This window comes from Ctenopharyngodon idella, chromosome 2 (genome assembly GCF_019924925.1).
Source record: "Ctenopharyngodon idella isolate HZGC_01 chromosome 2, HZGC01, whole genome shotgun sequence".
In the NCBI taxonomy this organism is placed as follows: Eukaryota; Metazoa; Chordata; class Actinopteri; order Cypriniformes; family Xenocyprididae; genus Ctenopharyngodon; species Ctenopharyngodon idella.
Genome location: NC_067221.1, coordinates 39,508,224 through 39,534,794, shown reverse-complemented (window position 1 = coordinate 39,534,794; position 26,571 = coordinate 39,508,224). Strand labels below are relative to the sequence as shown.

The window sequence follows — 26,571 nt, the reverse complement described above, 5'->3', positions numbered from 1 at the left end:
GATCAAATAAGGCAGTGCAGTCATGACTGTGCCTCTGTGACAAGACGCTATGACAGCCCAGTCTGGAGCTGGAGGCTTGTTTCCTGTCGCTCCTGTCCATGTTAGGAGAGCTGATAGACTGAGTTTATCACAGAACCACCCGCTTTCTCTGCTTAGAGAGCAGTGGATCTCTCTGAATGTTCCTGCCAGTCATTGAGATGATTTTCCACCTAATCACTACCAGAAGTAGGATACTCAATAAAATCCCTAAGATTCACATTTATGCTGCACCAAAACGTTTCAGCATTATGATGTTTTTATCAAGCCTGTGTTCTATCTTTTCAGGCCCCATCCACACGAATATGACATTTATAAAACCAAGAGTTTTCTCTGCGTTTTGGCCTCCCATCCACCAAAGCTGGGCAAAATTCAGAATTGGAAGAATCGTCTCACTTTCAGATAATAAGTGTGAATTTAAATTGAATTTGCCACAACATACAGGAAGTTGAATTGGGATTTGAATTAGATGTGGAAAAGCCGTGTTCAGACTGTCAGATCGCATTTATGGAAATTTGTTTGTCCATATGAAAAAGCTGAAAAATTTGTTTTTTAAAAACAGCTTGTTAAGTGAAGACTTTTCAAAATGCATAGATTTTGGAAAACAATAGCATCATGAACCATGAATTTGGTTGTTTATAAATATTGAGCATGCGCTGGATTCAGACTGACAGGTTTTTTTATGGTGATGGTGGACGCTGTATTTTTTTGTTGGTGTTGTGGTCAGCTGTTGTAGGTTTGATTGCATGCTTGGAACTTGGAAGTGTTAGGAAGTTTTTGTTCTTGCTGTTTGGTGTCAGGAAAAATTTTATGGTGCTATATCACCAATTCATTGCCTGGCATTTTTATGTGAACATCTTGAAGCATTTTTGTATTGTCGTATGTACAAAGAGATTTACTATAACATCGTCGGTGTGGACAGAATTTTTTGTCCACATCAGAGTTGCCAAGTCCGCGGATTAACCGTGGAATTGGGCTACTTTTACACTGTTGCCGCGGGTTGTTTATCATGTCCGCGGGTTAAAGTGACCCCAAATAACATGATATTTAGCCCCTGGAATGCGAATTTTACCAGGGGATTTTAAAGCAGATTTTTTACAAACGGATTTTATACACGGAACACGTTTTTTTTTTTTCATAAGAATAATTTCAGAACCATTAGTGTACCTGTGAACAAGAGCTCAAATGCACCCTCACAAGATTTTAGTTGCGTTTTGTTAATATTCATTCAGCCTCCATTCACCAACCTATCGCTCCTTCAAGACCAGTATCAGAATTTTGCATAGCAGCAGGCAAGTGGAATCCTGAAGTGTCCCTAACGGTAGATGATGTACTCTTTAATGAGGCTGGATTTTAATTGGCCGTGAGTCCCTGCTGTTACTCTTATATAAGCAGCCCCCGTCTTAACCGGCCTGTAGAGAGTGCTGTTGTCCGAACCGCACATGCCGCCACACACGACGGCGCCCAGAGCCAAACGGGGCCAGGTGGTCTCGGAGGAGAGCTAAGTGAGAAAGAAGAGATGCAGGCCGTGGTGCCTTGCTCTCACGATGCTTAGAGAAATTTGTGAGTATTTTCATCCCAAACCTGCTGTGTGGGTTCTTACAGTGAGATTACTAAGTGAAGGGTCTCTTTTTCTCTGATGCGTGTATTTATAGACGTATTCTCTGTTATCCTTGATGAAATTCTTCAAGGTGGTTGACTGACCTGAGTTCGTCCGCTGCTCCCCCTGTGGCAGTATTTATAGAACAGGTGCCATTCTCCGGCAACGCCACGGAGACCTGCAGGGATAGATGGCACATGCATGTCATTCTTTATTGCTCTCTTTCTTTCTTTCTTTCTTTCATTATTTTTCTTCTGATTAGGCTAAGCCACAGCATATGACGAACAAAAATTGGGTGGCCAAAAAATGACTTTGTATGGTAACCAGGTATCTAATTATACACTCCAAACCTCGAATGGCCTTTCTTGTCAGCCATGTTGCACACATACACGTTTTTCCTTTTCTTATCCTTGACACATTTAACAGATCAATTTCCTCACAAAGTAGGCCATAGAAACGCAAGCCCACTGATGGAAAGGAACAGAAAGGGAGCTTTTAGTGAGTAGATGTGGAATACAGGCAGTCTCCTTGCCATCTCATTTGTAGCAAACGTTTGATTTCTAAACACTTACTCGAAGATGTTTGACCGTACGCATGCTCACATCCCAATCATTCTAGTAAAATGCAGAGATTGAACGTAACACGATTTGCCTCTTTGTTAATCATTGGCTCATTTCAGGTGTAATTTGAAGGACAACCGGTGTTCATCTATAGGTTTTATTGCAAGGTCTATCAAGCGTCTGGTTACCAGGTTTGTGCTTCATTCAGAATTGAATTGAATGGAATTCCAATTTAGTTCAAAAAGCCTTGAAGTTTGAAAATGCCTTGTGGGCATAGAGCGATAAATGGATGGATGTTTGAAATCCTACCTATAGAAATTTTAGTTTATATATTTTGTTTTATCATATTTAATAAAATACCTTTTGTGTTCCAAGGTTGAAGAACACATTTTCACACCTGTGTTAAATTTCTTTCTTACTGTTCAGTTTAAATCCACAAAAACTTGTTCTTGTTTTCCAGTAAGATTAACATATTTTAAACAACATCATTTATTTGAAAAGCAAAACAACCAAATAGCAGAAACAATTTGCCAGTGGGGTTAGAAAAATAAACTTGTTTCCCTTTGAATTAAGTTTATTTTTCTTACCCCATTGAATTTTGTTTTTCTTGTTTTATGCGTAGAGCTAACAAAATTTTGTCATCTTGCATCATTTTACTTCTTAGGTCAATTAATCTTGTTTTAAGGATGTTTAGATATGTTTACAGGAAAACCAAACAAAAAATATAATCACTGGCCATCTTCACTATCTTAGTTTTGCTGGTCCACCAGCTATAAAACAGCACTAAAACAGTTTTAACCAGGGCAGACTGATAATGCTTTCACATTGTTGTCTTAAAGAATTAAGCGTTGGTTCAGTCTTGTTTATTTGTCGGTTACTCTTCTCCTTCTTTACAGAAGGGAAAGACTTCTTTAATTGTTATTGGCTCTGTCCCTGCAGCATTTCCTGTTTTCCTGTAGTAGCATTGAGGCATGGAGCGTCCCTGGTTTTCAGCATTTCCCTCCGTCACTCATAAAGAGCACAGAAGGAATGGGAGGCGATGCTACCAATCTACAAGTAGCCATTCATTAACATTACATTCCATCCAGACGGCAGCTTTAACTAGGAATCATAAGGCAACTAGTGTGAGGAACCACATACTTTCGAGAGATGACAGACAGCTCCAAAATGAGAACTTTTTTAAGGCCAGTAAAATGGAGTCTTTGGTTCCATTAATAACCTTTTAAAAAGCAGCTCAGATGTTTTTGTGACATAAGTGCAGCTGTGCTTGTATACATTAAAGGGTGATTACACCAATTTCTCAAAGTTTCACCAACACACTTTGGCCTCCTGAGAGCTTTATGTTTTAGAAAGTTCTATTGCAAGTTCTATTGATTTATGGGATCATAAAAGGACTTGTATTGCAGAAATATGGTTATGCATGATGTTGTTAGGCAGGGTGTGTCTGAAATGATGCTCTTATTATTATAACAGCATCACATTTAGGAATAAATCCACATCAGATGGATATCTTATTTCTGTGCAAATTATTAAATAATTAGTCTTTCACTTTGAAATAGAGACTGTAAATTTCGTTTTAGCCATATAGCAATATGTTAAGAACACTTTGGTGTAGCAACTTTTGTGCGATCATGCACTACTAACTTTTTAGATATTTGTCCTTTTTTTTTTTTTTGCTGTGCTTGATGAAGTAAATAGAGTTTAGACTGAGTTTTACAGTGGTTATGTGGCTCTAGATATCATTGTTTGCGCTTATTAGTTTGTCTCCTCTCTGTTCTTCAGTTTGAAGTGCTTAATCAAGTGTCAGAGGTCAGAAGTGTGTTTATTCAAGTTACTTTTTTTTTTAAGGCTTTTAAATTGTCTTGTTTCTACTCCCAGTAATATAGGAGACTTTTATGGTCTCTTTGAGTTAAGACTATCTTCATTTAACTTTATTTAATGATATACCACACCTTAAATGTGTAGTTTATAATTGTGGCTACCAGCTGTAAGATAATGGTACTATTAGATTGAACTAAAATAGCTTTAATGAATAGAACGTTTTTTTAAAAAAAATCTTACTAACCCCAAACTTTTGAACGGTAGTGTTGTTTTACCCAGTGAAATTTCTCTCAATTGACTGCATTTGAGCCTTATTTTAGTACCCTTTAAAATGTATTTCCAGGATTTGTCAAATTTCTATACATTTGTCATGTCTTTTGTTTAGAGATGCACCAAGACTAAATTTCTCTGCCAATACTGATAGCCGATTATTCACAATGATATCTGCCGATGCCGATGCCGATACCGATAGTTTGGTTTTTCTTAAGAAAAAAAAATCTCTCCCAAATAATACAGGGAACCCTCTCATTTGGTACACTACAATATTAGAGGTTACACTTAACAACAGAGGTATTATATTCAGCTGCTGTTTATTTTCAGATATAATAATTACACTCAAATAAAATCTGAAATGGATAAAACTTAGTATCACATAAGGTAGTTTCTATAAGCACTTGTTGTCTTCATGGCAGATTTACACAAACATATAATTAACAGTAAATAAGCTTCTCTCTAGTGTTTTTTTTTATATATAGATAGCTAAGGAAATGTGAACATTGGAGAACATTCCTGAGGTAAATGTAACATGATGTGACATATTGTTCACAAGTTGTTTTATTGACACATATTTGTTGACACACAAATAAAGTGATAACATGAGACGTGATACATTCCAGTCAGTTGTACAATATCTTTTAACATACTTTTGAACATACCTTTGATGTTCATTCATGTTTTTCGAGATATAACTTGTATTGAAGAGGAAGCGTCAAAACTCCATTTATTGTTTGAATTTCATGATAAAATGGACAGAATTGGAAAACTGAAACTTTCATTTTTATCAGAAGTAATAAAGCACAAAGCTTATTGCGATTATTGGATGAGAGGCGCTAAAAATAATATTCGATGTAGGAAAAAAAACACAGACATGGCAACCCTGGCTTGAACTACGGGTGATTCATAGGGTCAAAAAGAGTATGCTTTAACGTCACTATTTTTAAACTGTTAATGCGTTAAAATTCAACACACAAGTTATTTTCTTCACACACAGTATGTATGAATTGCAGTCTGAACACGTCTTTCCGCACCTTTTTGATCGACAGGATATAATCGGCCCTGATCATCGGCAGTTTTTAAACAATCAGCTGATGGCCGATACTGATTGTTGGCCGATACATCAGTGCATCTCTACTTTTGTTTTATCTTTAGAGTTCAACAATAAGGATTTATTTCTGCTGTCCAGTCTGGCCAGTAGTTTTGTTTTTTACTTGCCCAGCCACAAATTAAAAAAAAAAAGAAAGAAAAAAGATATGTTTTTATTTTTGCAGTGTATTTTTTTAAATGAGTTTATTATCATTATTATTTTTTTAATACTACAAGCTGTAAATTATACAGCTATAATGTAACTAACTCCATTAATGCATAAACTCACTTTTGCTAAAAAAAACAAAAAAAACCATTGGATTTGTTTGTAGTTTACCATATTCTTACTGATGCTTTTAAATGGGACCTATTATGCCCCTTTTTACAAGGTGTGAAATAATTCTCTGATGTCCCCAGAGTGTGTATGTGAAGTTTTAGCTCAAAATACCCCACAGATAATTTTTTATAGCATGTTAAAATTTTGCCACTTTTTGGGGGTGAGCAATAATGCACCGTTTTTGCGTGTGTCCTTTTAACTGCAAATGAGCTGCTCCTGGCCCTCTTTCAAGAAGAGGGCAGAGCTTCGAATGCTCATGCTCCAGCATACCGACAGCAGCAAAAGAGGACAATCTCACGCAGTGAAAATCTCAGAAACTGTCAGTAGCGGTGTTCAGTTCGAACCGGAGTCAGACAATGATGCCTACAGAGCCAGAGAATATATGCAGCATGGAGATAGAACAGGTTTACTTTAGTTTAATTACGGTTATAACTTTTGTTGTCATCTTGCTTTTATCCATTAGTTTTATATTAGTACAAGCCTGTTGTAGCAGACCACATCCGAATGATGGCCAAAACTTTACTGATGAATTTTATGAAGTTTTTTGTACTTCACACAAAAGATGAAGCATCTGTTTTTACTGTTTTCACCGTAAGAGCTGAATAAAACACAGTACAAGAAGTGCGCATTAAAGTCTTATCCATAAACTTTCTTGCATTATCATCAACATACACAGTGAATTACATAAAAACATTTGTTACAACTAACAGTTTACAAATCTATACAGACCTTATGCCTTTTTGGGGGGTGCTTAATAAACTGGTAAACTTTATATCTGTAAAACAGCTCCGATGAACTGTAATAAAGTGCGTGCTTTCCCTTTCATTACTGCCGTGAACAGTATCGCTCCGGAGACTATGAGCTGGATCACGAACAGTTGGTACTGATCCATCCTTGAGTAACAACTTTTTAGCAAAACCTGTTTTGTATTGTTACTTTGCATTGACCCTCATTTACAAAACAGTCTGGTGTAAAATGATTCATGCAGACATAAACAAATGTAGGTATATGGGGGCGCATTCCCTTCAAAAATAAAACTAATCCACTGTGTCTTCAGCGGCTCTGATGTCAGGAGTACATAAAGACATAAAGACTCATCAAACAACAAAACAGTTGCTTTCTTGTCGCTACGGCTGCTCCAGCCTGGAGAAAATGGCGGACAGTGTACAACTCGCTGAGGGCGGGGTCTATGCTGATACGGCAAAGTCCGTCAGCAGTCGTGGGTGGGGCCTAGGCATTTTGTGATGTCACAAAAGGTAGAATCTGGGTAGGGTGGTTGTGTACACACTATGCCAACACACGTGTTCAAATGTGAATTCAAAAAAGTGTTCAAAAAGTGAATTTTGCCTAATAGGTCAATTAAGACAATTACAAGTCTCTTATTTTTAAGATGGCGTGCTAGATAACATCTTGTTGACAAATCAGCATCCCATATTTCTGAAGTTTTGGATTATGGGAATTTTTTGCTAAAAAGACATTTTAAGTGGTTTATTGGCTAAACAATTTTATTCATGTGACATTACCCTGCAACATCCATTGCAGCCGTATCGCTTCTGTGTTTTAATGCATGTTTATGCGTGAACTTGTGAGACTTATTGGCCTTTGGGAGAAAGTTCAGTGCTAGTGGAGTTTACATAGTCAAATGAAATAATAAAGCACTTCCTTTTTGAATCATGTAAACATCAGTAGGTCTATCTCTACCACTCATGCAAATTCTGTGGTTGTCGTTTATCTGATTCGCTCACCTCAAACAGTTCATTGCGGTTTCAGCGCACTGCAAATGGCCTACTGGTTAGATTTGCATGCTTTCCAGGAGCAGCCCTGCCACTTCCCCCTCAAAGTCTAAGCGTCTGCCGTGATTCAGACCTGTGCTGACCGTAGGGTCAGTATAACATATGGAGGAGGGAGTGCAGTGGAAGTAGGTGCAGATCAGATTCTGCTGAAAGCAGGAAATGCTTTATTAAAACAGAGCCGTATTTGCTGCTTGACCCCAGTGCTGCATTTTGGAGTGTTTTTGGACTAAATCTTTTTGTTTCTGTCTCTCCTCCTCTTCCCAGCATCATCTACTTGCTTGACTGCAGTGAGGTGATAAGATACAAGTGCTCTTGTTTTATACGTACGCTCAGGAATTGACGTGGTGGTTTGTAGAGGGGGGAGGGGGTTAGGCCTGTCTCTATGGCAACAACACAGTTTCTCAGCTCTGTCCGCCCACGTGGTGCTCGCCGTGCGCGTGTTGACCTCTTTCCCCCCCACATGGTTTCAGGCCGGTCTCTGAATGAGACTCCTGCAGGACTTGAGGGACAGTTGTAGCCTAGATTATAGTGACTTTTCTGGCTCGCGCTCTCAACTGCTGCCAGCGTCTCTGGTGTTATACGGGCCACTCGTGCTGGGCTGTAGCCCGAGGTGCCGCCATATCCTACATCCCAAACTGCTCTCCTATTTCCATTGTTCTTGGAATAATTATTGAGCCTGAAAATTAGCAAGTGGTTTTGGGATGCTGTTCAGCCCTGATCCAGGTTCAGTTAGTTTTTACTTTGAATCTGAAATCGTGATTGTTGAAAAGGGCAATCTTTAGATGTACAGTGACACAACTGACTATGTTACTGAATTACCTGCTAAAAATCATAGGAATAAATTCACAAATATTATATTTATATAGAATATATAAATTTGTACTACATATGCACTACCGTTCAAACAGTTTGGTGTCAGTAAGATTTTTTTTAATGTTTTTGAAAGAGGTTTTTTTGTATGCTCACAAAGGCTGCATTTTTTTGATCAAAAATGCAGTAAAAAAATCATATTGTTAAATATTTGTTAAGAAGATTTTCATGAATCCGGCCCCAGGTTTTAGAAATTGCTTAGGGAATTGAATGGCTTCGGAAGACTTGAAATATAGTGCACAAGTTATCTGAACTTGTTTTATGATACTTCTGTGGTGCTGTGTATTGCTAAGTGTAATTCACTGTCATTGCGGGTGAGAAAAATGTACAAAATTTATATTTTAGGTGAACTATTCCTGTAAAGAAATGCACAATATTTTGTGTAGGCCAACTGATAAGTCACATATGTGCTTCCACTGCCATTGTTTTTTTTACTCTGCAATAGCTGTACTTTCCTTCCCCCAACATATTCTTTTGCTCCCTAGTTCTTCTCTGACAGCCGGTGGTCCAGTCCCATGGTCCTGTATTTGATTTTGTAAGAGAACTGAAGCCGAAGCGTGACCGCAGGCCTGCACCGTACCGGCTGGAGACTATAATAGCTGCCCCCTTATTTCTAGGTCGTTTCAAAAAATAGAATAAAGAAGCATTTGAGTTATGAATATGCCTAGTACTGGATGAGGAGGAGGGCTGGCTGTTCAGAGGAGCTAAATGACTGATTTAAGAGGAGAGGCTGTCTGTCCTCGGACACAAAGCAGAATGAAAGAGAGAGAGGACAGAGATAACAGCAGCCGGCTGGTGGAAGGGTGGAGTGTATGTTGGGGGGTGTTGTAATCTTGTGACAGGGTCACGAGAAATAAATCAGACATTTTAAATTATTCTATTTCTTTTCCTCAGCTCGTCTGGGAAGGGTTTGGAGGAGGATCCATGCGCTTCATGAATGAATGAATGTGTTTAGAGCTCAGTCGGAGGAAGCACCATATTTAATTTGATGTGAATGAAAACAGCGCTGTGAGGGACAGAAGTACAGGCCGTTCAGTGTGTTGTGCTGGCCTATGGTCATGTCTGAGGTCGTCACGCTTTAAGTCAGCGACTAGTCTGTGACAGAAAGCCTCCAATCCTAACCCTGTCTGTCTGTCTATCTGTCTATCATTGTATTGATCTGCCTATCATTCTGTCTATCATTGTATCGTTCTGCCTATCATTGTATTATTGTGTCCATTGTTGTATCATCCTGCCTATCGTTCTGCCTATCGTTGTGTCTATCGTAATATCGTTATGACTATTGTTCTACCTATCATATCAATTTATCGTTCTGCCTATCGTTGTATTGTTCTGTCTTTATATTCTGTCTATCGTTCTGTCTATCGTTGTATCGTTCTGCCTATCATTCTGTCTGTCATTGTATCGTTCTGTCTATCGTTGCATCATCCTGCCTATCGTTCTGTCTATCTTTCTGCCTATCGTTGTATCGTTCTGCCTATCATTCTGTCTATTGTTATATCGTTCTGACTATCGTTCTGTCTGTCGTATCGTTCTTTCTATCCATCTTTATATCATTCTGACTATCATTCTGTCTATCGTTGTATCGTTCTGTCTATTGTTGCATCATTCTGCCTATCATTGTATTGTTGTGCCTATTGTATCTATTTATCTTTCTGCCTATCATTGTATCGTTCTTTCTATCATTGTATCTTTCTGCCTATCATTGTATCTATTTATCGTTCTGTCTATCGTATCGTCCTGCCTATCGTTCTGCCTATCATTGTATCGTTCTGCCTATCAATGTATTGTTCTGCCTATCATTCTGCTTATCGTTCTGTCTGTCATTGTATTATTCTGTCTATCATTATATCGTTCTGCCTATCATTCTGCTTATCGTTCTGTCTGTCATTGTATCATTCTGTCTATCATTGTATCGTCCTGCCTGTCATTGTATTGTTCTGCCTGTCATTCTGCCTATCATTCTGTCTATCATTGTATCGTTCTGCCTATCATTCTGCATACCATTCTGTCTATCATTCTGTCTATCATTGTATCATCCTGCCTATCATTCTATCATTGTATCGCCCTGCCTTTCATTCTGTCTATCGTTGTTTCATTCTGTCTATTGTTGTATCATTCTGTCTATTGTTGTATCGTCCTGCCTATCGTTCTGCCTATCATTGTATCATTCTGCCTATCAATGTATTGTTCTGCCTATCATTCTGCTTATCGTTCTGTCTGTCATTGTATCATTCTGTCTATCATTGTATCGTCCTGCCTATCATTCTGCCCACCGTTCTGTCTATCGTTGTATCATTCTGCCTATCGTTCTGTCTATCATTGTATCATCCTGCCTATCATTGTATCGTTCTGCCTATCATTCTATCATTGTATCGCTTATCGTTCTGCCTATCATTGTATCATTCTGCCTATCAATGCATTGTTCTGCCTGTCATTCTGCCTATCATTCTGTCTATCATTGTATCATTCTGACTATCATTGTATCGTCCTGCCTGTCATTGTATCGTTCTGCCTGTCATTCTGCCTATCATTCTGTCTATCATTGTATCATTCTGACTATCATTGTATCGTCCTGCCTGTCATTGTATCGTTCTGCCTGTCATTCTGCCTATCATTCTGTCTATCATTGTATCGTTCTGCCTATCATTCTGCCCACCGTTCTGTCTATCGTTGTATCATTCTGCCTATCGTTCTGTCTATCATTGTATCATCCTGCCTATCATTGTATCGCCCTGCCTTTCATTCTGTCTATCGCTGTTTCATTCTGTCTATCGTTGTTTCATTCTGTCTATCGTTGTATCATTCTGTCTATTGTTGTATCGTCCTGCCTATCGTTCTGCCTATCATTGTATCCTTCTGCCTATCATTCTATCATTGTATCGCCCTGCCTTTCGTTCTGTCTATCGTTGTATCATTCTGCCTATTGTTGTATCGTCCTACCTATCGTTCTGTCTATCATTGCATCCTTCTGCCTATCATTCTGTCTATCATTGTATCGTTCTGTCTATCGTTGTATCATTCTGTCTATCGTTGTATCATTCTGCCTATTGTTCTGTCTATCGTTGTATTGTTCCTCCTATCGTATCTATTTATTGTTCTGTCTGTCGTTGTATCGTTCTATATTGAACATATTGAACAGTCTGTATGTCTATTCCTCACAACCTTGTTTTTTCTGGCTTTTTTTCTGGATACTGACAGATATTTTTTTCAGGCAGGTAGTCAACTGATTGACTGAAAAAAAGTGAAATGTAAAGTGGCAAAGTTCACATTATACTGCTTTATACTGACTGTAAGAGCTCATTCACGAGAGATCCAGCATTGAGAGATGCTGATGCGTGTAGTATTTCTCTGACGGTAACTGAATGCACTAAAACAAACAAAGGGAAGGCACTGTTACTATAGCAACCAAATGACTGGCACTTTGAACCTTGAATGCAGATTCTTTTTCCTTTAAAGCACTGCAAATATTTGTCATCAAACTTTCATTCACTTTGTGTAGTAATAGTTCATAGAGTTTCTGTAACAATGCCGGATGTGCGTCTTTTTAAAAGATTTTCCACCTCATTGAAAGCATTGTGAACATGAGTCTGTTTGGGTTAAAAGGTGTGTACAGAGTTTGGAATGGCCTTCAATCTTTACCCACTGTATTTCTTAAATGGTGCTCTTTCATAGCTCTTGGAGAGCTCAGTTATTAAATGTAACTAAATGAGACAATTATTGACTTGTAATAATGTAGAAAAAAAGCTTTGATGAGATATGTTTGAGTTTCTATTGAGATCTATGACTTTTGATTGCAGACTTTGCAAATCTGAGCACAGTTTGAGACATTGTTTAGATTTCTTCTAGACGCATGTGAGATTATTGGAGATTACTCTGGAGAAACATCTCAGAAGCAAGAGACTTCACTTAAAAGTCTTCATTTAATCTCATCAGTTTTTATTTTTCTGTCCTTTAGGTTTTCTGGACAGAACTGGCACATTCAGAGATGAGAATGAGTCACATACTCATTAGATACAAGAGATCTATTAAACGTCAGACATTTGTAGAAAATTTCCTGCTACCTGAAATGAATCATGGGTCATTAGAGCCGAATCTCATCTATCTCTTGCCCAAATAGTCTTGGGCTTTGTTTTGATGAAAATCCTATAAGCCAGGAGTCTCTTGGCATTAATGCATCCCTATATTTGGAAAATATGTTGTCGTTTTTTTGTGATTGGGAAAATCCCCTTTTCACATGGTTTCAGCGTTCAGGACATTTCCTGGTTCTGTGAGCAACAAAACCATCTTTTCTGCTTTTGTGCAAAGATGCAATTAGAAGCATTGTGGTGTGTTGCTCTGCTGAAAGATAAAACAATTAGACCTGACGCATGTTTTGCGGGTTGCACATGAGTTTTAAATGATGCACAGATACTGTAATTTGATGCAGTTAGATTTGCATCTGTTTAGCATGGGAAGCAAATGCTGTTTGACCTGTTTGATATGAAGCACATTGACTCTCCAGGGATCCAGCCCTGTCATAACATAATCAGCACTGACCCATTAAAAACAAGCTCTTCTTTTTGCTTTGGAAAAGCAGTGTAGACTTCTATGTTCTCTCTCTTGGTTAAACCTCGGGTGTTGCTACTTCAGTTGTCTAACGCATCACGTCTTAATGTGTTTCCATTTTGGACCTGCTACACAATCAGTGTGTTTAATGGTGATCTCCATTAGCATGAATCCACAGAGAGAAAAGAGAAAAATAACATTCTTTGTGCTTCTTCTAAAAGATCAATAAGCCTTATTTCTATAGTTTTTTATTTGGTACTTCTAATATCTGCAGAGAGTTGATTAAATTCGACCTGTATGTTTGTGAAGTGCAGATTAACTGCACAATAATGTTTGCTTTTATTAAACAATCTTTTTGTATTGTAACTACCTATTTGAGTTTTTTAAATATGCATTTGTAGAATTGTCATTTGGCTGCATTTACACTGCAAATGCAGATTTTTTGACACATGGGGAAATCTGTGATTTTTCTGTGAGTCTATGATTTTTAAAATTTTAAGACTTCACGGACAACTGCCGGCCACACAAACATAATATAACAAATGCAAATAGATGCAATATAACAAAGTTACAAATGAAGTATAGTCTCACAGTAGTATTCAAACACAGAAATGTAATCATTAAATGTAAACTATAGTGTTCACTTTATAAATATAGATTAATCTTTGTTAAAGCTGTGTTTTGTTGTTTGAATAACATTAATGACTTAGACAGTATTTATAGTATTTATAGGCTGCTGTCACTTTAAGACTGAATGCACGGATCCAGTATAATGATACACATCCAATTTCTTTCTCAACTGTTTACGTTCACTTAAGACATAATCAAATGTGTTTAGAAGAATACTTGCAGAGATGGGTATTTTGACATAATTTTGTGTGTACGTGTCCATTCAAGCACAAGGAGACGTGAAAGAGGAAACAATACAGTGTTCGCGTGCCATCTGAAACATGCCTTTCTGTGTGTGTGTGTGTGTGTGTGTGTGTGTGGCTGTGCACACAGATAACAGTGTACGAGCACCAAATTATGTTCTCTTTCGCCTCTTCTTGTGCTTGAATGGTTTAAAATCACTTGAATGTGTAAACTGGCAAGACAAAACACATGCAAATGATAAACTTTTACTCTATGATGGTTAAACTTTGTAATTAAACCACAAATCACATGTGTGCCGAACCGTGGGGCCTGGTCCATATGGATCACGGATCAACTATGATCCATTGCACCCCTAATATTGGGGTTGACTGTTTGTTGAAGTTGTCAATAGAAGTGTCAGGAAAAATCTGGTTGATTTTGTGCTGCAAGTAGAGTTAAAATCGATCGTCCACAGCAGCTTTAACTGCAGCACCACATTTACATTCCTCAGAGCCTCAACATTTTTCCAAAAACTGAGTAGGATTTGGCTTTATTTGTGCAGATATGCTCGTGCCCCTTCGTTGATCGGTTCACTTCCTGCAGTCACAGAGGGGATGAAGGACTTTTCTCATTCTGAAAAAGCGGCCGCCTTTTGAAACCCTCACTCAGCTGAAGCGAGAAGCAAAACAGGAGCGTTATGTAATGAGAGAGGGAAGGAGAAAGAGCTTTTAATTGTGTGTAAAAGAGAGGAAGTCAGAGGTGATGTTTTGTTTGAGAGGTTTGTAGTTTGAGTGGGAAAACAAAAAAACTGCTTCTTATGATATTGTCAATGTCTCTCAGTAGGTTTGTGTTTCCGGTGCTGGTGGTGTTGCTCATTAGAAAATATGTCTCTGGCTTTCACACCAAAACCTACACAAAGGTTTCACCTCCTTTTTCTGTGGCTGCAGTTTCACCAATGATGCTTTACACTCTTAATAATACAGGTTTCAAAATACCAACCCTTTTGAAGTTTAGACTGTTCACTGGGCTTCTGAGACAGTTGACATTATATAGATTTTTTTTTTAGATTAAAACACATTAATGCATTAATGAAACCAAGTTCCCAAACTTTTTTTGTTAGTCAAACCCATTAGATACCCCCTGAGATTTTAAGTTAATATTTCATTAATTTAACAACACTTTCATGTATTCTAATGTTGGTTAATGGTGAAATGATGTGCAGGTAGGCAGATAGAATATTTGTATATATATTATATACAAGTATAAAAATTAAAGGGCAAAATAAATTACATTAATGTGCAGGGTTTTTTTTCTGAAATGGACCCTGATGTGATTGTAAGGAGCAGCAAATATCAATCGCACAGGCACATATTTGCACTCATTGACTCTTTTCTCTCAATTGAACGATTTGTGTTATTGTTATTTAAATAAATTCTAAGTGTCCTGATTTGCTGCCACATTGTGACCAAACCATCTGAACAGATGATCATAAATGAAGGATGGCGTACTTGTGTTCTTGATCTAGTCTTTCAATGTAAACCTGACCTCTGACCCTTTTCTCTGCTCTAGGCACAGGTGAGAGCGGCAAGAGTACGTTCATCAAACAGATGCGTATCATCCATGGCACCGGATACACAGATGAGGACAAACGTGGCTTCACCAAGCTGGTGTACCAGAATATCTTCACCTCCATGCAGTCCATGATCCGTGCCACTGAGACCCTGAAAATCGGCTACAAGTACGAGCAGAACAAGGTGAGAATAGTTTAAGTTGAGTATTTCAGTTGTGATAAGCAGACGGTTTGCATTTGAGGGTGAATCTAATGCAAACATCTAGGTCACTTTTTTGCATTATATTCTTGATGCAGAATATAATTACTTGTTTCTTTCTTTTGATTTTGAAGTTTGTAACAATTTTCACGGTGTTTTTCTATTTTGGCTAAAAAAAAATCCCATTATGAAATAAATGTTTTTGTCTAATACACATTGGCCACAATTGATGGCACCCTTTTATTATATACTTTTTGCAACCTCCTTTTGCCAAGATATTAGCTGAGTCTTCTCCTATAATGTCTGATGAGGTTGGAGAACACCTGACAAGAGATCAGAGACCATTCCACCATTCACAATTAGACATGTGCCAATATTTGGTAATGCGATATATCGCGATAATGAATATGCATGATATTGTTATCGTGGGCACTTCAAAATACCGTAAATAATAATTTATTACCAATTATTAAAATTTTTATAATGCATTTAAGAATACTTTCCCCATCAACCTTAGAAAATGCACAACACCGCTGTATTCTGTGTCAAAGGGATGCGCTCAGATGTTAACAAGCCCAACGTGCATGAGAAGCACATGGCGGAAAGAGTGAAGGAGACGTGCTGAATGAAAGTGCACGTTCACTCTCTGACAGCAGAGGGCGCTGATGGAACAGCAGAATGCAGCGGTTACCCCGGAAACCCCGCAAACAAAGCAGCTGCGTTAGTGAAGTTTTTAAAATGCTTCAAACAGCCATTAATTTTTTTGTAATCTCAATGTTGTTCATCACAGCACCAAATACTTAATACTTAAAGACTTAATAGGCTATTTATTTTCAAACTTAAACATTTTTTATATTTTAATCTGGACTACAGCATGCACTAATGATTAGAAATGTTTGAAATGATTAGAAAACTTTGAGACATTAGTTAACATGTTAATACATTATTACCAAACTGACAATGAAAAATACTTATAAAGCATTAATTATTCTTAGTTAATGTTAATTTCTTAGTTACTATTTAATAACTTTACTAAAATCAAAAGAACTTATTTAATGGACCTGAGATAAAACTAACAATGATTAGTTGTATTTCTTAACTAACATTAACAAAAAATAATACTTTCTGTAACAAATGTAGCTATTGCTCAATCTTAGTTAATGCATTCAATTATGAGACCTTATTGTAAAGTGTTACCTGTTCTTTATAGCCTAATTCTTTTGCACTTTAATCTGTTTGAAAATTTTACTTTATATATTTTTTGTGTATTGTATTATTGTATTTAAACATTCAGAGTTCTTTTTTTTATTACAAAAAGAGTTCTTAAACCTGTTATACTATGACAACACTTTTTTTTGCAACTTATTTCAATATTGTGATAATACCGTATACCGTGATAAAAGCTTCAGCAATTAATCGCAACATGAAAATTTGATACCGTCACATGCCTATTCACAATCTCTCCAGGTCCATGTTGATAGACTCTCCTTTTCAGTTCCCTTTCGAATGGGAACTCGTAACAACCTCTGGCATGTTCGATGTCTGAAGTACATGTAAAAACACAACAATAACATTGGCCGGCGACAGCCCATGACGTCACTACTGGTGTGACAAGAGTACAAATAGGGCGCCTGTAGTACACGTCATCCTCTTTCTTGTCTTCAGGATCCATTTGTTTATGTACGTGTAAAGACGATCACTCAGCCAAGCGTTTCAGGAAGTATGTGTCTCCGTTTTAGAGACGACAATTGGGGACACACAACCTGTGCGTTATGTGTTTGGATAAGCTCTCCAGGGAACTGAATGCACTCATTGTGAGGCGCGCTTTGTGATGTATTTGCGAGACTGACTGACAGAGACAGGTAAGAAACTTTTACTTCTTTGCAGGGTCCTCCAGTACTTGGACTGAGCTCTTTCGATCTTGAGAACCCAACAGGGAGTGGTTTTTCGCCCCAGTTTGCGAACGTTTCTTTGTCATGAGGCACCTTCGGGAGTGTCTGGACTTTTGAGATTGTACGAAGACATTTGTTTCTGAGTGGTCGCAGCTAGCACTCAGCTGGCTCTCCTTGGTGGCTAATGTTTTCATGATTGAGTATAAGTGGAACCCTTAATGGTAGGTTTCCCAACTCCCTATGAGAGAGCTCGGTTTGTTGCTGGAGTCTCAGTTGAGCATTTATAATGGCACAGCTAGCATTTTTACCTAGCCCCCTTATACTTTCTTGTGATCTGCTGACAAAGGAAGGCTCGGAGCTCTTCTGGTCTCTGGGCTCCAGCAGGAAGTGGCCTATTCGCCTTGGGTGAACCCCTCCTGTTGTACAGCACCTCTACAACAGGAGCCTAGAGACCAGATCTTGTTACAGGTTTTACAATGGTTGTAGCTGGCCTTAGCTGGTAGCTCCCATTGGTCAGTTAGGGTGAGCATGGAGTAGAACCTTCCTGGTTAAGGTAAGGTCCTTCGCTCCCTGTGATGAGCTCGTTTTGACTTCAGCATCATTCTGCTATAGACAGTGACATTGAGTGGTATGGCTCTCTGTGAGCCTCCTTGGTGGAACTCTCTTTAAGGTGGAGTGTTGTTAGGCCTCCTCTTGCTGTAGAGAATCATCCTGCTGAGGCCGCTTGGATAGCAGTATTGAGTTGTCAGGCTGTTTTGCGAGCCTCCTTGGTAAGCAGTCCTTAGTGTAGAACGTTGTTAGGCTTCCTCTTGCTATAGAGGGTTGTTATGCTGAAGCCTCCTCTCTGAGAGCTCCGTGGAGGCAGTGAACTGGGTTGTAGGCTCTTTTTTCGAGCCTCCCTGGTTAACTGTCTTCAAGGTGGGCATTGCTAGGTCTCCTCTTGCATTAGAGAGTCGTCCCACTGAGGCCTCTGCCCCCGGAGCTCTGCCTGGATTGCAATATCTTGGTACTGCAGCCTCCTTGGTAAGCAGTCCTTGGTGTAGAACATAGTTAGGCCTCCTCTCACTTTAGAGAATCATCTTGCTGAGACCTCCGTTCCTAGAGCTCAGTCAGGGTGGCTACGCCGGGTCGTATGGTCACTGTGAGCCTCCTTGGGGGAACCACGTTTCACGTAGGGAAGCGTTGTTAGGTTTCCTCTCTATTTAGAGTTGTCATGCTGAGACCTCCACTCCCCAGAGCTCCGCATAAGATGACATGTCCAAGTGGTATGGCTCTCTTTGAGCCTCCTTGGCGAGGTGGTCTTTTAGCATAGAGCATAGTTAGGTTTCCTCTCGCTATAGAGGGTCGTTATGCTGATGTCTCCGCTCTGAGAGCTCCGTGGAGGCAGTGGACTGGGATGTAGGCTCTTTTCGAGCCTCCCTGGTTAACTGTCTTTAAGGTGTGCATTGTTAGGTCTCCTCTTGATTAAGAGAGTTATCTTGCTGAGACCTCCACCCTCAGAGCTCCACCTGGATACCAGTATCGAGTTGTCGGGCTCCTTTCGAGGCAGAAGTGTGGCGAAGGGATAGTGATGGGAGGATGACGATAATCCCTTGGCGGCAATGGTGGAGAATGTCCGCTGGGACAGACCCAGTGCTTGCCAGTGCCGACAGCCCATGGCGGAGTAGAGGGAGGGAGGAGCCAAGATGGTAATGGAGGCTGACGACAACTGGGGGTCGACTGACAGAGACAAGGCTGAAGGATCTACAGGTGGAGACGGAGAGCTGATGGAATTAAGCAACATCGCTGGCACTGGAGACCAAGGCGTTGCCGCGGCGACAGACGTCGAAGGCGGAGCCAGAGTACCCGAGGGCTTAGGCGACGCCAGGGGAACGAGGAACCCACTTAGGGGTGGAGGGACGGAATGCAGTGGACGGCCCGCAGATCCGTGGTGTAAGTGGTGTGACGACTGACCAAGGGGTAGCAGGCAGGATGAGGGAACCCGATGGAGCCGAAGGTGGACAGGTCGACAGGCCAAGATGGAGCAAAGAGGTCGAAGGCAGGAGGCGGAGCCACAGGATCCTCTAGCACAGGCGCTGCAAGTGGATGCACGACCTGTGGCTCGACATCGCAGGGAATCCCCGAAGATAGCGCAGGGCTGTGGATATCAGGAGCTGGAGGACTGGCTGAGCTTCGCGGTGCCACACAACATGACAGAAAAACGTTAAGAATAGTGCAGTTCATGCAGGTTAATGAGAAGAGGAGATCATGGCCCATAACGTCATTGGTACTGTCTGAAAACAACGATAATGAAGGTACCGGGTGGGATAGGGTGGGAGTTGATACTTCCTCGTTGAAGTTTATCACCCAGTCCTCAACGTCCGTAGTTACTTCTCCCTCATCTGCTGATGTCGTGGGCTCACACCCCTGGTCAGACTCATGTTGGAGCACCACTTCCGGGGTGAGGGTCGGTTCTGTCCTCTTTCTCTTGTGCTCTGGCTGACGCGTCCCGGCGGGTGGTAGCGCTCCGTCTGCAGGGGGCCTCACACGAGTACTCCGCGGTCGATGGAGGTGATTTGGGTTCTGGGTCTGGCTGTGTTCTGGACCAGGACGTGACGCTCCCCAGACATTGGATGATAGCTTCTCTCCAGCTCAGTCCAGTGGTGTCTGGGAGGTCCACGTGATGATGGTAATTCGCCCTGATCCAGAACAGTGACTTCAGAGTCCCGTCGTCATAAGAGTAGGTGATAGCGAGATGGAAAAACTCCTCCGAAAAGGATAAAAAATCTCAGAAGAACCACGGCTGCAAACTTTGCTGCATAATCCATTTTAGGTCTGGTCATCTGTCACGTAGTTTGCAGGAATACAGACGAAAGCAGATGAATAAAGTTCCACAAGGCAAAGTTTAATGATAATCCACAACAGGAAGGCAGGCAGTACAAACACATAGTATAACTGACCGGACAAATGAGGGACTGAGATCTAACAACTTATAGAATAACTCAAACAAGATGATTAATCAAACACAGCTGAACCAAATGTAAATAAATGAAAGTGGCAAGCAGGAAAACTGAACAAAGGAAACAAGAAACTAATGAAAACATACTAAAGTCCCAAAGACACAAACATACTAAACATAATGGTGACAACATTATTACAAAGTGTGTTAAGAAACTGGCATGAGCGTGTGCACATTAAGTACACTTAAGTGGCCTTTTATTTAATTAATATTGTATTATCTGCAATTACAGTTTTTGAAAAATATACTTTCAAGATTTTAAGTACACTACAAGTGCACATCCAGTATAATTAAGTGCACTTCTTTTTCACAAGCAATGTCAACTGCCCTATTGCAGTGCTGTAGATTATCAATATTTTCTTCCATTGTTTTTGCCTTAAACTGTTCATCTACTCTGGACTGCAGGCAAACGCTATGCTGGTAAAGGAGGTGGACATTGAGAAGGTGAATTCATTTGACCAGCCCTACATTAATGCCATAAAGATGCTGTGGTCAGATCCAGGCATTCAAGAGGCCTATGACAGACGGCGAGAGTACCAGCTGTCAGACTCCACAAAATAGTGAGTGTATCTGTCATCATCTCTGTATTGAATACAATGTGATTATTCATAATCATGTTTGTGTTTAAACCGTGTGAAATCCCCTAAAAATTGAATAGATGTATATCATATTGTATCTGTAATTTAAAGTTAACATGAAGTCAAAATTCACCCTATTTACTTTCTTAACACGTTCCTGGTCATATTGTAAACGATTCATTGGTGCATGTTATTCTATTGAGAAATATTTGTTTGTATGGAATTCTGTCATCATTCAGCTCATTCACTCTTTCTAAACTCTTATGTGAAGAACAGACTGAAATATATAAATCTTTAATCACTGATAATCTTGAACTGATCACTGAATCATTCAGACGAATTCTGTGAACTGAATCAACTGATTCTACGAAAAGATCTGATTTAATAGGTCAGTGTAAATTATGAATCGTACATGCTATTTCTCGTGAACTCTGAATGAGAATGATTTTCAGTGTCTAACTCACACTAAAGCAATCATGTGACTTCAGAAGATTTACAATACAGCACGCGAGTCACATAGATTACTTTTATGGTGCATTTGTGTCCTGTTTAGGCCTGTGTTCCTATTCATTGTAATTGCATGGAAAAATTACAGTTTTGAAAAAATTCTCCTCATTTGTTCTATGAAAGAAAGAAAGAAACAACAGGAGAGTAAGTAAATGGATTGCCATTTTTGGGTGAACTATTTCTTTAATGCTAGCCAATATCCAAGGGGAAAAAAATCAATTTCTGCTTAAAAATAACACGTTTTCCAGCATGTGCAACACACACAAATCAATTAATCTCTCAAAGAACGTGTTTTAGTGTTTCATGGCCCTTTTTCTGAATGGGTTTGTGTCCGTGTCTCTCTGATGAGCTAATTGAACAGTTTGGCGGCAGTCAGTCTTGTCCTATTTCTTTTACTGGCCCAATAAAATATGGAGGCAGTGCGTATTTTACCACATTAATACACACAGATGTATGAAGCCTGGAGTCAGTTCAAGAATCATTGGCATCATGTGAATCACACCCCCTGCTGGTTTGTTGGGGTAATACAGGTCACAGTAGAAATATCTGGGTGACAGCCTTAACTTCAACAGATGTACACAAAATCAACTAATAAAATGAGAAACATACTCATTTATATAATATTTCAATACATTTCTGAGCTCTGAGTCGACAACAGTGACAAACTACAGCATTTTACCAAATATTTTGCTACAAAATTAATCAGTAAATCTTTTTTTTTCTGAATGAACCAGTTCACTCAAATAAATCAGACTTTTTCTACAAAAGCATTTTTGATTATTGATTTGATAGTTTCTATAGTTTATTTCTTCAGTTCTGTATATTTAATCTATAGTAGTTGAATTATTTCTAAAGTGCATTGTAGTTTCATTGGTAAAACAGGATGCTTATGGCCTCATCTCATTTAAAGTATTTATTTCCAAGATGATAGCATTTGGCCGGCATTTGCTGAATTAAACATGCCATATAATGAGGTCATGTGACAACATCGTAGCAGCCTGCTGTTTGTTTATTGTTGCATATTGTTTTACATACATCACAGTATAATATTTTGAAAAAAGTATTATGTCAAACAAAAAAGAATTATGCAATAATACAAATTATTACTCAGCAGAGCACATAACTTTAGTGTATGATATTGGAGTTATTTTGACATTTAACCGCATAATAATTGTAGTTACCTTAAGCTGACTGTTTTTTACAGTTATGGTTTATTGTATTATCATTTTCGTTTTCATTTTTTTTTCTATTTTATATTTAATATAAATATACTAAAAATACATCTGATCCATATCTCTATAGCGAATTCCAAGGGCATTCCATTTAAACCCACAGGGTTCCACCAGTAGTGGGAACTCATGCAATGTAAGCAGTGACGTACATCCGAGTGAACGAGACGGAGGGAAGTTAGCATAAAAGAAATTGGACTTAAATGCAGCCCCTATTGTGCTGGGTTAGACCCTACTCTGAAGTAGGAGCTAATTTAGTCCCCCAAAAAGGCGTAAACTAAAATCACTCCCAGTTCCTGCAGTGCGAACGCGCCAAAAAACGGGTACTTCCGGCAGTAGTTGCTCTGGTGCGAAAGCCCCTATGAAGTTTTTATTCTCTTCATTCAAATCAAATAAGTCAATAAAGAGATTTCACTCATACTATTCTTCAGGAATACTAGACCATAAGCAGTGTGCATTCTGAAAATAAGAGAAGTCTACCTTAGTTTGACCAGGCACAAAAAAATCTTCCCTATTTAGCCATTGTGTTTTTTAGGTTGTCTCACAAGACAACATAATAAGCATCCTCTGAGATCTGCTGACTGGGGACGTCTGGAAACATCCTTTACCAAACCACCCGCTTGTGATATAAAGGGGTTAATGATGTTTTATCTCTCTCTCCTTCTCTTTCTGTAGCTATCTGTCTGATCTGGATCGTATCGCCGAGTCCTCCTACCTTCCCACCCAGCAGGATGTTCTGAGGGTTCGAATCCCGACCACAGGGATTATTGAATACCCATTCGACCTTCAAAGCATCATTTTCAGGTAGAGGACACAGGGCAATTATTCATCAGCTTTCATTTGAAATTTAGGAAATGATTTTTTTTTTTTGTCCCACTGAATGTAGGTTAGCATTGAGAATATATCCACGCTGGAGAGTTATTAATATTTTCCTGAGCTGAAGATGACTTTCTAGTTTGTGACCTACAAAGATCAAGTCACACCCCACATCAATCAAAGTTGTCTCGGTTGCATTTTTCTATTGATTTGTTTGTCTTTATTGAGCCATCAAAACCCAAAAAAAACAATTTTCCAGTTTTCACTTGAGAGAGAAGCAGAGAAGTCGTGAGCTGAAGCACAAATTTAATTGAGTATTAAAAAGTTTTTTTTATGTTTTTAAAGGAAGTCTCTTATGCTCACCAAGCATGCATTTAGTTGATCAAAAATTCAGTAATATTGTGAAATAATATTTCAATTTAAAATATATGTTTTCTATTTGAATATATTGTAAAATGTAATTTATTGTGATCAAAGCTGAATTTTCAGCATCATTGCTCCAGTCTTCAGTGTCACATGATCCTTCAGAAATCATTCTAATATGCTGATTTGCTGCTCAAGAAACATTTCTGGTTATTATCAATGTTGAAAATAGTTGTGCTGCATAATATTTTTGTGGAAACTGTAATACTTTTTTTTCAGGTTTATTTGATGAATAGAAAGTTCAAAAGAACAGCATTTAATCTTTTGTAACATTATAAATGTCTTTACTGTCACTTTTGATCGATTTAATGCATCCTTGCTGAATTAAAGTATTAATTTCTTTTTTAAAAAGCATTCGAACGGTAGTGCATGCAGGGGCGTAGCAACATCTTGCTTTTTGAAAGATGACCATTACATTTTAAAGTGGTTTATTTTTCATGGCCACAGTGTGTATTGCCAGTTAAAAGGATTTTAAGCAGAAGCCACTGCCATCCTGTCGCTGTGGTTAAACAAATGCACAAGTGGTAAATTGTAGTCCCACCATGGTTAGCACTTACCAACTTCCGCAAATCTAATTTCTAGACGTTTGAAACTTTGTATTGTAGCACACTTTGGATAAAAGCATCTGCTAAATGAATAAATGTGAATGTAAATCAGTGAGGGCCAACATCATATAATGTAATTAATATTCATGACTCAAGGGTGTGGCCTATGTAGACAAAAACTAGCTCAATAAAACTAAAGTTCAATAAAAATGAGAGTTTGCAAAGGATTTTGTGAAGTAAAATTTGAACAAGAACTCCATCAAATTACAATACACTTTTAAAAATGATGTGCATTTTTCAGAACTACAGTAACTGATTCATAGTTTTTGCAACAGCATTTAGTTGTTTATGGAAAGTTTTCGTATCCAGTGCGGCGGCACATTTAAAGGGTTAGTTCACCCAAAAATGAAATTTCTGTCATTAATTACTCACCCTCATGTCGTTCCAAACCCGTAAGACCTTCGTTCATCTTCAGAACACAAATTAAGATATTTTTATGAAATCCATGAGGTTTTTTTTATCCTCCATTGAAAGCAATGAAATTACCACATTCAAGGTCCAGAAAAGTAGTAAAGACATGGATAAATAGTCAGCGTGACTACAGTGGTTCAACCTTAATGTTATGAAGTGACGAGAATACTTTTTTGTGCAAAAACAAAACAAAAATAACGACTTTATTCAACAATTTCCTCTCTCCTGTCATTCTCCTGCGCAGTTTATGTTGAAGTCACATCGCTTCCGTGTTTACGTACATCAGAACACCAAATCTGTATTGGCCGGCTCCTGCGTCAGCATCATACGCATGCATCGTGATGCGTCACGCCAGCCAATACTGGAATATGTTGAATAAATTTTTTTATTTCATTTTATTTATTTTTTTGTCGCTTCATAACATTAAGGTTGAACCACTGTAGTCACGTTGACTATTTTAACCGTGTCTTTACTAGTTCTCTGTACCTTGAATGTGGTAATTTCATTTCTTTCTATGGGAGATAAAAAAAAATAAAAAAAAAACTCTCAGATTTCATCAAAAAATATATTAATTTGTGTTCCGAAAATGAACAAAGGTCTTATGGGTTTGGAACAACATGAGGGTGAGTAATTAATGACAGAAATTTCATTTTTGGGTGAACTAACCCTTTAAAATCTGTCATGCTTATGAAAAGACGCTGATGAGATTCACAGCGTGTTTTTGAATCGTTCCTATGTGCGTGATATGAAAATTCATCAAAACACACACAAGAGATTATTCCTGCCCTCTCTGCCATATTGACTCCATAAATGATTACCATCAGCTCTGTGGTTGTTAATCTCTGTAAAACAGTCTTAAACCCACACGCACCTCATGCCGAGCTTCCCGGAAGAGAAAAACTGAGTTTGCACGGCCATCTCTCAATCTTTTTACATCTCGCTCTCTCTCTTGCTCTCTGTCTGTCCTCCTGCCAAAGTTCGCAAAGTGCGGAGTGAATGTGGAGACTCGTCCTACATTAAAGAGCGTGTGTATGTTCAGAAGTAGGTCACCGAGCCCCTGGCTGAAGGAAATGAGGACGCTTCTATCTGAAGGAGCTTTATTTTGGGCAGCCAATCCTAGAGGGCTCCATTTATCAAAGGCCCCTCTGTGAACTGCTGGCTCAGGACTGGAGCTCTGTCTCCACTAGGGGGCACTGCGCAAACCCCAAAATCAGTGCTGGATAAACAGCGCCATTCTGGCTGCACACGTTTACCATGTTTCTGAAATCTAGGGCTATGGGTATGTTCAGAATAGCATGCTAGCGTACTACTTTTATTGATTGTGCATTATGCTTATGTACAGTTTTTATCTTTATTGACTCATTAGGTGATTGAACTGACAAATGTTCACATAAAAATATTTTTATTTGCAGGATGATTCTTGAACTTGCTGGATTTAATGTGCAACATATTAAGGGTCAAGTGACAATGTAGCATACTACTGTTTGAATGTGTTAATTATTGCATAATTTTTTCTTTTTTTTAAATAGTAGCTAGTATACAGTATATATTTCATGGTATGCAT

The 26,571-nt window shown here is 38.8% G+C and overlaps 1 protein-coding gene across 1 annotated transcript in view; it reads left to right on the top strand.

Moving 5' to 3' along the window:
• gna11b (guanine nucleotide binding protein (G protein), alpha 11b (Gq class)) overlaps window positions 1-26,571 on the top strand; it is a 46,768-nt gene that overhangs the window by 11,025 nt on the left and 9,172 nt on the right. The window contains exons 2-4 of the mRNA XM_051913193.1: window positions 15,349-15,533; window positions 20,844-20,998; window positions 23,428-23,556. Coding sequence (XP_051769153.1) covers window positions 15,349-15,533; window positions 20,844-20,998; window positions 23,428-23,556 — 469 coding nt within the window. The remainder of the gene's footprint in view (window positions 1-15,348; window positions 15,534-20,843; window positions 20,999-23,427; window positions 23,557-26,571) is intronic.